This window comes from Dipodomys spectabilis, unplaced genomic scaffold (genome assembly GCF_019054845.1).
Source record: "Dipodomys spectabilis isolate Male_0828 unplaced genomic scaffold, ASM1905484v1 ptg000297l, whole genome shotgun sequence".
Classification (NCBI taxonomy): Eukaryota; Metazoa; Chordata; class Mammalia; order Rodentia; family Heteromyidae; genus Dipodomys; species Dipodomys spectabilis.
Window position 1 is genome coordinate 12731605 of NW_024870974.1, and position 17607 is coordinate 12749211.

Here is a 17607-nt window from a genome sequence, read left to right on the forward strand (position 1 = left end):
TGTTTTCACTGTATTTGATGTTGATACAACTTGGGGAGCGGTAGGGAAAAAACAAATTGTTTAAATAGAGATACAGGTTGACCCATTGCAACAATGAGATATACAAAACACTATGTCAAAAAATGGAACTTTACAATTTTTGGGAGGGGGATGTAGTTGTGGAGATAGGAGGGAAGGGATGGTAGGGGAAAAACAAAGGAGGAGGCAACAATGCTTGATAAGAAATGTATTCATTACCTTGTTCATGTGATAGTAACCCCTCTGTACAGTATTTTCACAATAAAAACTTGTTTTTTAAAAAAAGAAAGACACTCATGTTATAGGCTAAACCCATTATCTTAAAATTATGCTGCATTCTTAAGACTAAAGGTATAGTTAGGACTTTCTTGAGGAAAAAAGGAATTTGGCAGTGGAATTTCAGAGTGAAAGTTTTTACAAAGCTGAGCAAATTGTTAAAGTGTAATTATGTATGGAAAATTTAAGGTCATTTTCTTCCCTAAGTGTCTTTGCAGAAATGGAGCCTCTGGCAAAAGAAACAAGTAGAAAAATGGAGAAGGGCCACTTGCTACACAGTACTAAATTGAGACTGCTCATAATTTCTAATAATCCCCCCCCCCCAGCAATCAAGGTGACAGTGGTCTATCTTCTCAGCATTAACTTTTTAAATGCATTTTTCTTTATATTTTTATCTTATTACTTGTTCAATTCTTGCCAGAAATTTGGATTTCTCAGTCTACAGTCTGAATAATATTAACCATCTCATAAACTCTTATATAAGGTATTCCACACAGTAAATTCTCCTTAATGCCTACTACAAGTGACATTCAGGAATGTCATAGAAACAGTGGCAATTTGCAAGAGGAAGTCTAGTAGCACTGACTGAGGATCATGAGATCAAATGAGAATTAAATTAGAGATGGGCAGAAGGACTTGGAGAGAATGAATACATCAAAATCAAGACAGACAACATTGCTCACAGCATTATTCTATATAAAAACCATAAAATCAAATGGGTATAAAATCTGCTTCCTTTTAAAAAAATCAGTAATATTTTGCTTAAGTGAATGACCTGGAACTTTCATGAATATTTTAGAGGAATGATGCCATGTTGTTCCCATTCATTTAAAATCAGCAATCAAGGAAAGCAAAACACTACGGTACATGCCAAGTCAACATATCTTCCTCCAACTGTTCTAGCAGTGCTTCCAAAATAGAGCCGAGAAGCGGGAAGAATGCCTTTCTTTCACTAATCAAATTACTCCTCCCAAAGAAAGTGGAAAATGAAGTCCCTCAACCAGCCAACAATGTTTATCTTTCAGATGATTGGCTTGGCTTATCCAATATTAGGGTGGGTGGTGATTGGATTGGGTGTTGGAATCACTGTATATCTTAGGAAACCTTCATAGTTAGTCTTAAGTTGATTGAGAAGTGCCTAGGACATTAGTAAAGTAGATCTGTGGGTAATATCCTAAGATATGTAAATAATGAGATATCTGACCTTATCAATGATCTAATCCACTGATGGATTCAAAATAGCAAGAGTCTAAACGTAACTATGGATCGAGGAGAGGAAGGTTAATGGAGAAATGTGCCAGAAGGGTGCAAGTTGACCCTGACCCCTCCTTGTATGCTTTTCCTTTCTGCTTCCTCTCTGCCATGAGTTGAGCAGCTCTGCTCAAGCAGATCACGTCTTCCTCCATGATGTCTGACCACACCACAGACAGGAAGCACAGAGCCATCTGACCATGGCCCAAGTCACTGACACCATGAACCAAAATGAACCATTTTCCTTTGAATTGTTTCTCTCAGGTATTTGTCACTGTGATAAATAACCCTGCCCAACAAAATATATGGAATTATTTTCATATGAAAGGCCATGCCACTGGTTAAACAGAAAATATATAATACACTACTGTTGTAGTTATCATGGTAGTCAAGTATCATACTTGACCATCGTACTTTGAGACAAAGTGTTAGACAGCTAGAAATTAGTGTATCAGATACTTTTCCTGATAGACTTGTAACAAACTATAATGTCCTCTATGCCTTAAGTAGTTTTCAACTGATTTTTGTGAAAATAATGTCCTGTACTACTAAAGTACTGCTTAAAATATTCACTGCAGTTTTTTCACATGAGTAAAAATAAAATCTTATTATTTAGTTATAAAATGATAATTTATAAATTACAGATCAAATAAGCAAATGCCAGACTTTCATTTCATAATTTGAAAATGAATGTTAGGTACTTTTAAAGTCAAGTGGGATCATTTTTCTGTGATACTTTAAAAATTTAACTAATATTCTTTTCATACAATAATTAAGTTAAAAGGGAATAGAAGTGTGTTGGTCTTTGAAAGGCAATGTTACATATTATATGTACTTGAAGGTTTTAATTGCTTATAAAATCGCCTACATTAATTAAAAAACAATATTGATTTCTTAGATGAAAGATTCTAACAAGAATAATTATATTTATAATAGCATTACATCAGCAGATTCTAGGATGTATCTAATTTCTTTTTAACCTTTACTAAAAGAAAACACATTCATTTTTGAGGATTGAAGTCCTTATCAATATATTAAAAAAATAGCCTCTCCTGAAACTTTAAGATTCAATTAATGTCTTGCTCATGCTGTGACTGTTCTATAAATTTTGCCCTGATAAGACAGAAACAGCAATAACATTGAAATTTGAAGCATAGAATGATGATCTCAATTTGCCAAATTATTTTCTTCTCCATATATAATATAACCAGGATACTGCTCAATATTTTACATTTGGTAGAGAAATGATATTTTAAAATGCCAATTATTTGTCTATCATTAAGCAAACAAGATATCCATCAGTAAAAATTAATGACCTTCAATGGAACTGGTAGACTTCTAAAATTTGTACATTAGCAATATGGAAATACTGAGGGTTAGGGTTTTCATGCCAATCACATGGGAGCACTACAGTGTCTAATCATATGTATTCCTCATAAGGAAAAGTAAAAACTAGGGAGTAATAATGTTATAACAAAATACAAAAGCCAAGAAAGTCATCCCAAAATTGTGTATTACTGTCTTCAAACCACAGTATTTTTTAGCCATGATGACTATTATATTTTGGTGTATCAGCCCAAACTTGTAAGTTTTATTCACACTATTAGAGATTACTTTTATTTCCAGTAATTCCTAATGGAATCCAACCATCCAAACATAAAATAGTTGATTTTCACATTTTGATTTAAAGGAAATCATTTAATCTTAAAGAAAACTTTGATTTAAAGTAAATCATTTAATTTTTAGCAGGACTCTTTCTTTGCAAAGTCTAACTTTCAAATTAGAGAATGTTACTAATTAATCACTTAAATATTCTCATCTTAAAGGCTTTTTAAAATATAATGTGTTAGGGAAATGAACACAATAAAAAGAACATCATAAACTGGGCATAATGGCTCATGCCTATAATCCTAGCTACTCAGGAGGCTGAGATCTGAGGATTGTGGTTGGAAGCCAGCCTGGGCAGAGAAGTACCCATAAGACTCTTATCTCCAATTAACCACTCAAAATAACAGAGGTGGTGCTGTGGCCCAAAGTGGTAGAGTGCTAGCCTTAAGCACAAAGAAGTGTAAGAATAGTACCTAGGCCTCCTATTACAGCCCCAGGTGAAAGAGAGAAAGAAAGAGAGAAAAGAAGAGAGAAAGAAAGAGAAAGAGAGAAAGAAAGAAAGAGAACATTGCTGCTAACTTTTACTTGCTAACGGTAATATTATTATTGGTGAAGTAGCACTGCTAATAAAAATGTTACTACTAAGCCAGGCTTAGTAGTGGCTCACACCTGCAATCCTAGCTACTTAGGAGGCTGAGATCTGAGGATTAGGGTTCAAAGCCAGCCTGTGCAGGAAAGTCCATGAGACTCTTCAATTAACCACCAGAAGTGGCACTGTGGCTCAAGTGGTAAAGCACTCACCTTGAGCTGAAGAGCTTAGGGACAGCGCCCAGGCCCAGAGTTCAAGCTCCATGACCAACCAAAAAAAAAAAAAAAAAAAAAAGAAAGAAAAGAAAAAGAAAAGAAAGAAAGAAAAAGATAGAAAGAAAGAGAACAAAGAAAAGAAAAATGTAACAACTGAAGAAGGCTGGATTGCGCAGTCTATGTGTGAGTCTTATTATATAATAAAATGCCAGTATCACATGTATAAAGCAAATGATTATTCTACAAATCATTCTCAACATCTTCCTAAAGGAAACAATAGGGTAAAAATGGAACAAAAAATAATGTTAAAAGTCTTAAGCCAATTTAGCTTAGCCATCTATGCATAAACAAGCTAGTCTGAACTGCTAACCTAACATTGGAAAGCAATTCCTTGATGTGCATTAATTTTTTACCTTGAAAGGCAGTGGTTCCTCAGTAAGAGGACTGACCGGAAGGGACGCCATGCTGTTTGCTGGGCTCAGCTCTGCACTCTGCAAAGAAACAAAACGGCGTGAAGAACAAGCTAGCACCCATTTTTCTTCTTCCTAATTCAGAACCCAGGATTTCTTGTGAAAAATAAACGGAGCCAAATGGACATAGCAAAATTCAAATGGGGATGATTTATCCAATCATTCCTGATATGGAAAGGAGTACTTAGCTGGGAAAGTAAATTATTTGTTCCCATATCCCTATTAAGTACAGTTCATTAAATGTAATGGCCATCTCTGGGGTTATATTGATATACAGCATTATCAGTGCTTCATTTATACTTTTTTTGTTTATTTCTTTGAGTATTCAACCATATGATTTATTTTGTCATCATTACAAAGACTTGTAGGTGAATCTGTACATATGATAATAGGTACGATAACATGAATTGCTAAATTTCACCATCAAACAATATGGCATAACAGACAAACAAAGCTTTTCTTACTAAGTAAGATACTGTAGGAGTCTTACATAAGAAATGTGTAAGTTTTTGCAGAAAAAGGAAAACACTATCCTTCAAACTGCTTTTCTCAATGTGAGATTTCTCATGACTACTTAAACAGGTGACAGACCAGAGTATAACCTTGAGTCATTTGATATTTACCTACAGCATGATAGTCTGCAGTTTATTGAAGTATCTTGTTCTTGCCAATACTATGTTTAGGAGGCAGAGATAACATATAGTTGCGAACACTTAAAATCCTGCATCACATCTTTGCCGATGAAAGTTAATTGAACTCCCACAAGAAAATGAACTTTCAATCAATCTTCATAGCAACCCTTTATAAAGGGGTGATATCTTCTATAGTTGTCAGAAACTTAGAAAGCAAACTACAACTTGTGCCTCATGTAACATTGATTCTTTAAATGTCATTCTAAGCTAAAACGTTCTTCTGGCTGTAACTTTCAAATCCATCTTACAGTGTGACACTTTAATTCTATGGCTCTTAGGCAATCCAGATATAAATGTTTTTAAGAAAACAATTCAATCTTACATGACAGCATTTGATAAACTGCACTTAATTATCAAGCGGAGAAAAACATACCAAAAAATCAAATAAAAGTATCTTCATGTTTTATTTCATTTGCTTTTATGGTGATCTATAATTTAGATGTCATTCCAATATATTTATTCTTTTAAATAAAATTATAGTAAGCCCTTTGGATGTAAGTCTCAAATTTAAGCCATTTTTCCCTTTTGTTCAAAGAACAATGGTGATAAAACTTGTTATCAAAAGACAAATGAATTTACTTTTTACGTACATTATTATTTGGATTTTTAAAACTGGCAATATATGTACTCAAAATTTTCTTTTTTTTAAGACTTTTTATTAACTTACATATTATTCATATGCCAGAAGGTGATTTCATTGTTACATCTTTACTTATGTGAAAACTGAATCCCAAACAATCTCCCCCCCTTTATCATTCTTACTGCCCTCTTCCCCCACCAAGAGAAAAACCTAACAGATTTTTTACAGGTTTTTATCACCATGCATAAGTTGCAGAAAGGTAAGTTTTACTGTGAAATTTCCATATATGCACATAATTTATCCAATCGAATTCTCCATGTCATTCTCTCTCTAACCTCCTCTACTGTTTTGTATTTCCCTTCCCCCTACCAAAGTGATTTCAACAAGTTCCACTGTTCTAGTTCATCTATGCCAATAAACGACTTCTGCCTCCTTCATCCTCATTCACCTTCTGCGTGCCCTTCCTTGCTCCTGCTGGTACGCAACTCCCCCAGCAGATCATGTTTTACGTCCACATCGTTCATTTCTTTTTTAAGTCTGTATTAACTTTACCAAAGGGTTTCAACCTGGTATTTCAGACGTCCATATATTTTAATCAAAAATAAACTGGGAAGGTAAAACAGCAGATACCAAGTATAAGTAGTTATCAAGAAAAAAAGAAGCCTTGAGTTTTTGTGTGGAGGGAATAGAACAAGTAGGAAATGTGACTAGATTGGTCAAATTTATTGAAGTAGGCCCAGTACAAAGAACTCCTCATCTGAGTTAAAGATTGAACTCAGATTCCTGATGCTCCTTTGACATCCTGTTACAGAAGCAGGTAATAGGGCATGGGATAAACACTTCGCACATTCAAATAAGTGAATGAAGTCTGCTTCCCCTTGAATCTCTTCATTTCTCACAAAGGAAGCTGTGATTCATTGGTAAGCACCTTGGAGTTCAGAACTCCAGGCTTGTTGAATCCTTTCTTCTCAGTAGTCCCTTTCTTATTACTCAGTCCTGGAAACAACAGCAAGCTTGAAGGCATCTTGCCGGGAAAACTGTGGTTTTCCACTTAAATTCTAAATATAGGGAAGTCTAGCATGTACACAATACTTGCTGAATGATTGAATGAACACATAAAATTTTGTGTCTCAGAAAAAGAAAATGCTAAGAGAAATGGCTCAGCAGTATTAGAGAGATCAAAACCAATCCTATGTATCTTCTCAGTAGTAGCACTATTCATCTTTAGAGCAGAAGTACATTATAAAATGAATGTGCCTATTTCCTGTGAGCTTTTGGAACTTGAATTAGGATGAATGCATACAGGTCACCATTTAACTATTGTGTGGATTCAGGTAAGTGAAACTGTCCGCTCTGGGCAGCTATTTTCTGTCCTGTAAGATAATAATAATGTCTACTCTAATTGGTTATCATGGGGGGCAGGACTTAATGAGGTAAAACTGGCAAAAAAAAAAAAAAACAGAGCTGGCACACAAAATGTGCTGAGTGCTAGGTTTTAGTGATTAGCGATATCAGGATGAAATTGTTTCCATTACTGTCTGTGAAGACTGTAAGTGAACTTGAGAACAGATTATTGTGCTTTTTAGGTTTACAACACAGAATCCACAATGATAATTCAATTACTGTCTGTTCTACAACTGAATTAGAGAATCTGGATATGAATAAGACCAATTGTGTATTTTAGAAAGCTTTTATTTTGGCACATTCAACTCAATGGGATTAAAGTAGTCTTCCCTTTGTAATGTCACAAAAATCTGTGATTTCTCATTAATTTTAATTAAAGCAAAATATCATATTAGAATATCTATCTTGTCTAATAAGTTCATTATAAATAAGAGGCTTTAAAAAATGATTGTCAAACATGGAATAGCTTGTCTGAGGCTAATCAGTTAATGTGGATGTAACTAAATTTAGCCACAAAATACAGGTGCATTTATCTCCAGAAATTATTCACTTTGACTAGAACCATAATTTATTTTCCCTTAAAATGAAATGAACATAGAAAATCAGTATGATGTTCATCCAACTTTAATATTCACTTCCTATAAGTTGACTGACCGTGTCGTTCATATTTGACATATATTTGTGATAAGGAACCCGTAGAGGTTGTAATATTTGAGGAATGTACTAATGGATTTTAATGGTGGAATATATTCATTTCAAGTAAAAAATTTACATTTATAAACTATAATTCAAAATTTATGATTTAATGAATTTAAATAATGAAGAATTGATTTATTGATGTAAGTTACCTAGACCTTTTTCATGTCTATTTCTAAATAATAAACCTTAATATGAATGTATGCATATATAATAGTACTTGCATTAATTATGATGAAAATCTAATGCTATAGTGTCAAGAAAATTCTTTTGAATTGCAAATATTATTTCTAGAATACTACACACACACACACACACACACAGAGACATATATTTGGTTGCATATCAGGAAATGGGAGAAACAAAGAGACAGGTAGGCATTTTATCTAATGGAGCTAACAAAAATCATGTGATGACAGACAAATCTCACAAGAGCTTATCCACAATCACAATGGCTTTACCTTTCCATGGTCAACTATGTAAACAAGAGTATAAGAGTTGCATTCCTTACTCCTTTCAAGATCTAATATTCTCTGTCGCTCACCTAACTTCTGGGTCTTAACAAATGGCAGTATGAGATATACATAGCTAGACAATGCTGTGTCTCCATGCAGACAACCATGTAGTGAGTGCATTTACACAAAAAAAGAAGGAGAAAGCATCACTTGGAGACAGCAGTCTAGGGACCACTATGGTATATGTAGCTCATTGTTGACCCTACATGAAGCTACCCAAAAAGCAAAGTAATAAAGAGCGCTTTTAAGATCTATTGCAAGTAGGTGCCTAGGTACTCATTAAGCTAAGATGTGAGGATAGTGGTTCAAAGTCAGCCCAAGCAAGAAAGTCCTTGGGATTCTAATGTCCAATTAACTACCCAAAGAGCCAGAAGTGGAGCTGTTGTTCAAAAGCACTAGCTTTGAGCCTAAAAGCTCAGGGACAGTTCCCAGTCCTTGAATTCAAGCCCCACTATATTAAAAACAAATGTATTGCAGCTCCAGTCTCTAGGACTCCCATGTGATGTCTGGCAAATTGAAAATGTGCAATAAAAATGAGGTGCTATTACCTAATTTCTACAGGCTAGTGATGGGGTTATAGAGTAGTTCTCTGAAATGCAACATTGTATTAGACGCATTCAGAAAATTTCTTTAATTTCTCTTCACGGAATCTATAACTTATGCTAGAGCTTTCTAAAACTGTTGAATTAAGCAAGTTCACATTATATTTATTCAAAGTGCTGTGTCTTTGGGTTAAATAATTTGTCTGTTCAGTGCCCTTAGAGTTCACCAAACTATATGAGGATAAGAAAATTTTGCTTAGAACACATAAAAACATATTTTATCACCAGGTGCTGGTAGCCACCTGTAACCCTAGCTACTGAGGAGGCTGAAATCTGAGCATCATGTTTTGAAGCCAGCCTGGGCAAGAAAGTTTTGAGACTCTTATATCCAATAAGCTGCTAGAAACGCTGGAAGTGAGCTGTGGCTCAAGTGGAGAGAGATAGTGTTGAGCAAAAGAAGCTCAGGGACAGTGCACAGGCCCTGAGTTCAAACCCCAGCACTAACACACACACACACACACACACACACACACACACACACACACACACACACCACAACATTTTTTTTTTTCTGATGCTAGCCTTCTTCTGATATACCCTCAGAAAACAAAAGTAAAGGATAAAGTTGTTGGTAATCTTTAGCCCATTGTTATTCAGATTTGGTAGGATTTTTTAAAAATAACTGATTTCCAAACATCTTTTCTTTTCTGTAAAACCGAGGATGGTTGCCAGCTCTTGAAAAATGATCTATTTAAATTCGTTTCACAGATTAAAATATACACAGACACACACAGTTAGAGCCAGGTACACTGGAATAATGGAGCTGTTTTGTATGGAGGGAATATCTGGCAGGGATTGGTACAGTTTGCAAGTGCTCTTTTTCTGAGGCTTTGTAAAACTAAAAAAAAAGAAAAAAAAAGGAAGAAAAAAATTCACAGGAAGATTTTGCAAATTCCAGCTTTGGAAATTTTCTTAAAGAGGAAACCACACTAAACCAATTGAAATCATTTCCAATCATCACTTCACACCCAGGACCTTTAAGAGGAGGGGCCTCGTGGAAGTTAGTAGGCCATTGTGAGTGCCTGCTCAGAAAGGATTCACATAGTCCTTATGGAACCTGAGGAAGTTCATGGGAGAAGGGTGGATCTAAAAGAAGGAGGTAGACCTCACCCGGAACCCTGACTTTTTGTCTGGCTACATGATTTTGTTTATAGGTTTCCTCCATAATGCCATCCACTATGCAAAGACACAGCCTTGGGTTCTATACATAACCCACATCATTAAGCTTTTTAGCCTTCAAAACGATGTAGTACATAAATGTTTTATCTTTGTAAACTGCCAGCTTTAGGTATTTCATTCCAGACACAGAAAATGCACCAACATGTCCTTCATTCCTTCCACACAGGGCCATCTGTTAAAGCTTTGTGACTTCAAATGTCAACCTATTACTATAGGTATCCCACCTGATCATTTTTAAAGATTAATTTCCATTCCAGCAAATAAATCTGTGGTCTAAATCCCTGCTGCTTCTGTGTCAGGTTCTGGCAATGATAGTGACACTTGGTCAGCAATCTGTCACCAAGTTTATGGATTTTTGCTTCAAAAGCACAATTGATTTGTTATGTGATCTTTTCATAAAATTGGTTTGTTATAGATATTTTGTTTGAAGCACTTAAATTTTCCAAAGACGCATCGGTTAGGTGGGTTTCCCATACATTGCTTTGTCTCAATAGATGAATAAAATTTTTATTTTCTGTGTGTACTGGTACTGGGGCTTGGATTTGGGGCTTCATACTCTTGCTTTAGGTATTTTGTTCAAGGCAGGCACTGTACAACTTGATCCACTTTCAGCTTTTTGCTGATTAAGTCAAGAAAAGAACCTCTAAGATTTGCCTGTCTAGCCTGGCTTTGATCCACAACTTCAGCTCTCAGCTTCCTATGTAGTTAGGAATAAAGGTATGAATGAACAACTGGTGCCCAGCTGAATAAAACTATCATGAAAACAGATTCACAAGAGACACCTACATGTTCCCATAAAACACCATCTAGAAGGGGAATTATAAGAGATATTTACCTGAAAAGTTTACTTGGTCTTTTGATTCTTTCTACAGGCTAAAATTTATTACAGTTTTTAAAATCAGGTATTGGTTTATTAAAAAGCTAGGATTTAATAATACAACAAGTGACTTCTATAAGTCACTTGTTTAAATGACAACCATTAAAAAATAGGCTAGGTAGGAAGCTCTGAAAAGAGTATTAGTGAGCATTCCATAGTACATAGTATTATATGTTTTGACAGAAGCTTCACATATTGTGCTTTTGTGATTTATGAATTTTTGAAAGCGAATGTACACGCATACTTTCAGAATTAGAGACTATTTAGCCAAGAATCCAGGCACAAATGGATATAACCTGGTTCTCAATAGTGGAAGCAGATGTAGCCAGCACTGGGTGGTGTGCCCTGGCCAGTGGTCCGCAGTAAGGAGTTATACAGAAGTCTTTAATATGTCTCCCCCAGCAGCCTTCTAGCTGAGACATTGAGCAGTATTGTCTATTGCCACTTCATAGTTTGAGTTAAATCACCAACCCAGAAAAAATATACATTAATAATCTGTGGGTATTTTTTTCAACTTAAAATCTCCATGAATATCAAGCTCTCTATTTGAACAGAGCTAATTGTGATGAAAGTCATCTTAACCAGAATGAGTGGGGCTGGACCAGACCAGAAGCCAGGGGACTTTGTCAGGTATTTCTATAAGGCCATCAGTCTCTTTCTTGCCAGAATGATGTTTCCCTGAAGTATGAAGTACCTACTTCTTATTGGCCATCTGTCAACTGAAGTATATGTTCCCAAGAATTCTACACAAGAGATACTGAACATCAAGACACAAATTTTGAAGTGCTTCTGTGAATAATGTACTCATACTCAGACAGCTGAAATTATTCTTCCTTCTCTTCTAAACATTCTAAGTATCTTGCTTGAAGGAGTTGAAAACTATTTTGCTAACAGTCCCAGAGAAAGACAATAGCCCAGAATATTCCAGTAGAACTGAACCTTGAAATAAGATACATGGACACCTGGCTAGATCCAGCTATGTGGCAAAATGTATTTATTTTTTGTGAAGTGGCTTGTTTGATGGTTTCTGTTACTGATAGAATTCTGACAACAGAAGTGGTTGCTACAAGTCATGGGCTTAATGTATTGAAACCGAAAAGAGAAACAAGGGAAGAAGAAAAAAGGAAAACAAAACAAGAAAATATGGTTACATTCGAGCCATCAAAGCTTAGCAGTGACTACTCTGTCTCCAGTAGTTTCAAAGCACTTGGCAAAATGCTTCCCCATTTGAAACACTGACAGGGGATTTTGAGAGCACTGGTGTTTTAGCTGTGTGCATGTCTCAGGTTCTTCAAGAAAGAGTTCTGCTTGGGTTATGTTTGATCAACTGGAAATCAGAGAAAAATTCCAGTATGATTCTGCCTGGAAGGGTTCTTCCTGTTTCTGGGTTATAATCAAGATTGATTTAGAGTCCAACAATTCAAAACTTTGGCAGGGGGCAGGGAACTAGAAAAGGCAAATTCTCTACACTAAACCACAGAAAATGTAGACAGACATGGGGAGAATATGGACGAAGAACAATGTGTGACAGAAGAAAAAAGAAATCCTATAACTCTGAATTTCCAGGGGAAATCTTCAGCTGAACATTGTTCATAGTAAAGGAGGCAGATCTTTAAATGGAGCCCGTGAGGCAAAGAGCAGTCAAGAATGAATGTGTGCCTTAATTATAAGGTAATCTCAAAGCACATCAATGTTACTCTGGAGGAAGGGGGTGATCAAACTGGGAGGTCCCAAGGGAAAACATTTCTCTAGGTTCCTACGATAATGTGAAAAGAAATTGCTACTTCTCCACATTATTCCAGGCAAATGGAGTCAAAGAGATTTGCAGGTAAAAAGATCACAAAGTACCACAACTGAAAGTATTCACTTTCCAGAAGATCCTTAAAGTTGCTATGAATCAGTGCCATTGGGTTTTGTCCACTAAATTATGAATTAGATTTGTTATAGTAGTAGGCTTCCATATCATCCTCCTTGAAGTTATCTATCTTGTGAAGAAATAGAAAAACCTTCAACCACTATATCTTAAGTGATTACAATGACAGGACTGTAATTAATATGAAGAGTCTGAACTTGATCGGGCCTGAGTAATCATAGGAGTCTTTTGTGTTGACTCATTCCAGAGATGTATAAATACATTTGATAAGCATGGACACTTTTGGAAATGGTCTGTGTATGGGAGGAATGGGTATTCCCATACAGAGTTCTATCCACATTTGAGCTATTAGTAGCAGCTTTAGTTATTGCCCTGACATACATTTCATACCTAAATGTGCCCATGATTTTGTAGGAATGGGATAATTCTGAAAATTTCAGTGAAGTCTTTCAAGAAAATTTGCATCTTCCTTAGAAAGCACAAAAAGTAACTGCAACTCTGTTTTATAAACATGTATACCTTCAACAACTGTGCCATTTTGTTGTAGCCCAAAGCTGATATCATCACCAGCCACTCACAAGATAGTTTTGGAAAGAGTCTGAATCCTAGCGGAAATGACTGTGTTTGAGGGAGAGGCTACAATTGTGAATGTTTGTTTAGCAAGCTGTGACTGAGGGTTTCAGTGATGTACATGTGAAAATATCTTACACCACACAGTGGATTTATCAATGGATGGCACTGTGTCCACATTTCAAATACAACTCCAACAGTTTATTTCTGTTCACACCAACAATAATGTTTCTGAATCACTTTGGCCTACTGCTTTTTATGGCTCTGCATTTTCCCTTGAATTCTGCAATTCCAAACCAGGAAACATTCATTTACTCAAAATAACATATAAACATAATTTAAAATATAAAATGTAGGCTATGCTCTGTAATTCCTTAGCTACTCAGAAGGCTGAGATATGAGGATCTAGTTCAAAGATACCTGGACAGACATATCTCTGGTAGCCAGAAAAACAACCACAAAAAAACCCCTAGAAACAGAGATGTGTCTCAAAAGGTAGAGAGTGAGCTTTGAGTGAAAAATAAAGCACAAAGCCATATGTTCAATCACCAGTACCAACACACACACACACACACACACACACACACATACACACACACACACACACACACACACACACACACAACAATTAATACAATTAAAATACAATTAAAAAATAAAATGTAAAAAAGAACCTTAGCATTTCAGCATTTTGTTGAGGGAATTTTAGAGTTAGAGAAATATGAAAGTGGTGTAGGAAAGACAGTAGTAACTGGCAGGATTTTTTGTTGCTGTTGTTCTTCATTTTTGTTTTTAATTTTTAATTGTTCTGGTCCTAGGGCTTGAACTCAGGGTCTGGCCACTATCCCTGAGCTTTTGGACTCAGGGCTAGAACTCTGTCCCTTGAGCCACACTTCACTTCTGGCTCTTTGGATAGTTAATTGGAGATGAGAGTTTCACAAACTTTCCTGTTGGGGTTGGCCTCAAGCCACAATCCCCAAATCTCAGCATCCTGAGTAGCTGGGATTATAGGCTTGAGCCACTGGTATCCAGCTAGGACATTATTTTTAAAGCAGATGTTATATGGCAAAACCTATGCTCATATACCAATTGATCCATGAAAAAAATATACATGTATAACCTATAATAATAAATAGGTATGTATAATTTTAGAAGAATATTAAGGCTCATAGAAATCAGAGAAAGTTTATATTTCAAACCTAAGATTTTCTGATCTCATTGCCAATTATTCTTTCCCAGATATAATAACATTTTCCACAAGAAAATTCTTTTATCTCCAAAAAGAAGTGAAAGCATAGATACGGTCCCTTGTTGTGCAAAAATTGTAACGATAATCACTACTTTCCTAATTCTGACAATGTTATAAGACATTATTTCAAATTTTGGAAGATGATGGGAAGCTGTTAATTCAAAACATAATAATCAAATCAATCACACTCCTCAATCTCTTGAGTATATACAAAACAAAACGTGACGGGCTTGAGGCTATAAGAAAGCATGTTTTGTGTAATTGCTACTAACCTCTGAAGGCTGAAGAATGAGTTAGAGGAAAAGATTGAAAGAAGATAGCAATTATTTTGTTTCCTTCTTATATGAGTCAAAGAAACACAGCTTATAAGACAATTTCTGGTGATTATCAGACATGCAATCCTTCATTAAGCTTCTGGTTAAGGCATAATTTTATTTTTTGTTTGTTTACTTTTACTTTTTACTAGTCTAAGAAAAATACTAAATTCTCATTTTAGGAATATACTACTTTTTTCTCAACCCAAATGAGAAAGCTGCTTTCTTTTAAACAGTTCAAAAATAAAAGTATAATTAATCATTATAGGAGAATTTTTGTTTTTGTCAGTTACAGGGCTTGAACAGGCACTGTCCTTGATCTGTCCTTGACCTAACCTTGACCTTTGTTCAAGGCTAGCATTCTACCACTTTGAACCACAGCTCCACTTCCAGATTTCTGGTGGTTAGTTGGAGATAAGAGTCTCAGGGACTTTCTTGTCCAGGCTAGCTTTGAATGCCAACCCTCAGTCTCTCAAATAGCTCTGATTGCACAAGTGAAGCCACCAGTGTCTGGCTCCAGAAAAAAACTTAATAATTTTTAAATGTTTGTAATACATATATTTAGTAGATAAAAGACTGAGTCCAAAACAACTTAATTAGGCTTATCTATTTTACACCATTCTCAATGCATAAATTACTCATTTCTTCTTCAAGACTTTCCATTCTGAGATTATTAGCAGCTGGTCAGAATTTTTTTTAAATTATGACTTTAAATTATGACTCACTAATGAATGAAGACCAATTCATGTTACTGCTGTGCATTTAACTAACCTATGATATACACAGGCTGTGGAAAACATGGGTGAACTGAGAAATTTGACTGCCAGTCACCCATTGCAATTTCATGTTCAAAATAACCTGGCAAAGATTATATGCTTTTTGTCAAAATTATTTAAAAATTACTAAAAAAATACTTCCAAAATTTAACAATCAAATAGAATCACATATTAAAATCTACATATATAGCAACTAATAAAACAAGGAACTGTACAGTAAAATCCATCACCAAATTTTGGGAATTTCCATCCAATTATTCCATCCCATTAAGACAAAGTGAGGCGTGGGTCTTAGTGGCCATTCCTAGTACTCAGGTACAATCACTTCTGTTGAAGTATGAGGAATTCTATTCTTCTGGGTAGAGTTATGGCACTAGTTTGGGCTAGAGGGCTGTGAATAGTAATAGGTTATGCTTTTAGATAATATTTTCTCCAAAAAGCAGACACCATTTCTCAACACAATCCCTATAGCCACCGAGAGAGAAAAGGTAAATGAAGCAGAAGGAGAAGTTGAAAAAGCAGGAGCAGAAAGGAGAATAAGAGGAAGAGGATAAAGAACAGGCAGCAGGTAAAGACGGGGAGGGGAAGAGGAAGAAGGGAAGGGGAAGAGGAGGAGCCGGAGGACAGTAACTTCCAAGTCAGAAACAGTTAAGGAGAAGGAAGAAGGGGAAAGAAAAATTAAAATGCCCCATCGTGTTCATTCCTTATTGTTGTTTGCCTACTTGTGTTGACAAAGATGCATTATTAGAGTTTACTATGATGTAATTCTGTATTTCGTGCACTGTTTTCCTATTTAAAATATCCATTGACTACTCGCAATATATAAAGAGAGTTTTGATGATCAAACTTCTGGTTATTTCTCCCTTCTTCAACGGCATTCCATTTTAAATGTCCATTTCAAATGTGATGGTTCTTACCAGTCTTTACTTTATATAATAGACTGTGTTTATTTTTGTGTGACTGAGCCCCTGCTTCTATTAATACCTACCCTAAGGCATGACACAAAAATTGTTACTAACAAGATACACATATATATGATTTTAAATTCCAGTCTAATCAAATTATGCTAATGTGATGGTATTAACTTTCCACTTATCATTAGGGAGAGCTGATCTAAAAGACAGTGACAATTGCCAAATAATTACTTAATATCTGAAAGCAATATACTTCAGATGCTTTTATAAGCTCTGAATTTATTTTAATTAAGATATACTTCAAACACCTGTAATTTCACAACCCCTTATATAAATGATTGTTCTCTGTTCTTATGAAATTATTCTTTTTTCTTTTTAATCACAGCTCTTATAATTCCCAATGCATTTGAATGTATTCTTCAAAGAATAATAAATGAGAATGAATTCTGAGATATTCCACCTTACAAAGTGCAAAAGTGAGCATTTCAGTGGCTTCAAACCATCTGTCCCATAGTTTGAACTAAGTAACAATAACCTAGCATTTTAGGGGATGGCCCTTTATCTTAGAAGTTTTTACTCAGCTTCAAATTGAGTCATACAAGGGTAATTCCCCATTGAAGGGTGCTTAGAGGAGACAGCTAAGAAAGAGATGGACAGTTTTCCAATAACAGAAGTGACAGTATATTTTCTTCTGCTTCACTATAGGTGACAGTAGATATTTATTGTCACCACTACATCTAGAAAAATCATTTGACCTCCTTTGTTTTTAGTGACAAATACATTTCTCAAGAGTACTACGTCCAGCGGATCATGGCTCTTTTTATTAAAGGAAAAACAATACATCAGGAAAGTTTATATTACTAGAATGAGCATCTTTACATCGACCCAAATCACTTAAGCTCTCATCTACTTTGCTACCAGTGATGTCATGGCTGTACC

The 17607-nt window shown here is 35.4% G+C and overlaps 1 protein-coding gene across 1 annotated transcript in view; it reads right to left on the reverse strand.

Moving 5' to 3' along the window:
* Window positions 1–17607, reverse strand: part of Ccser1 (coiled-coil serine rich protein 1) — a 389496-nt gene that overhangs the window by 109971 nt on the left and 261918 nt on the right. Inside the window, 1 exon segment of the mRNA XM_042701889.1 lies at window positions 4371–4448. Coding sequence (XP_042557823.1) covers window positions 4371–4448 — 78 coding nt within the window.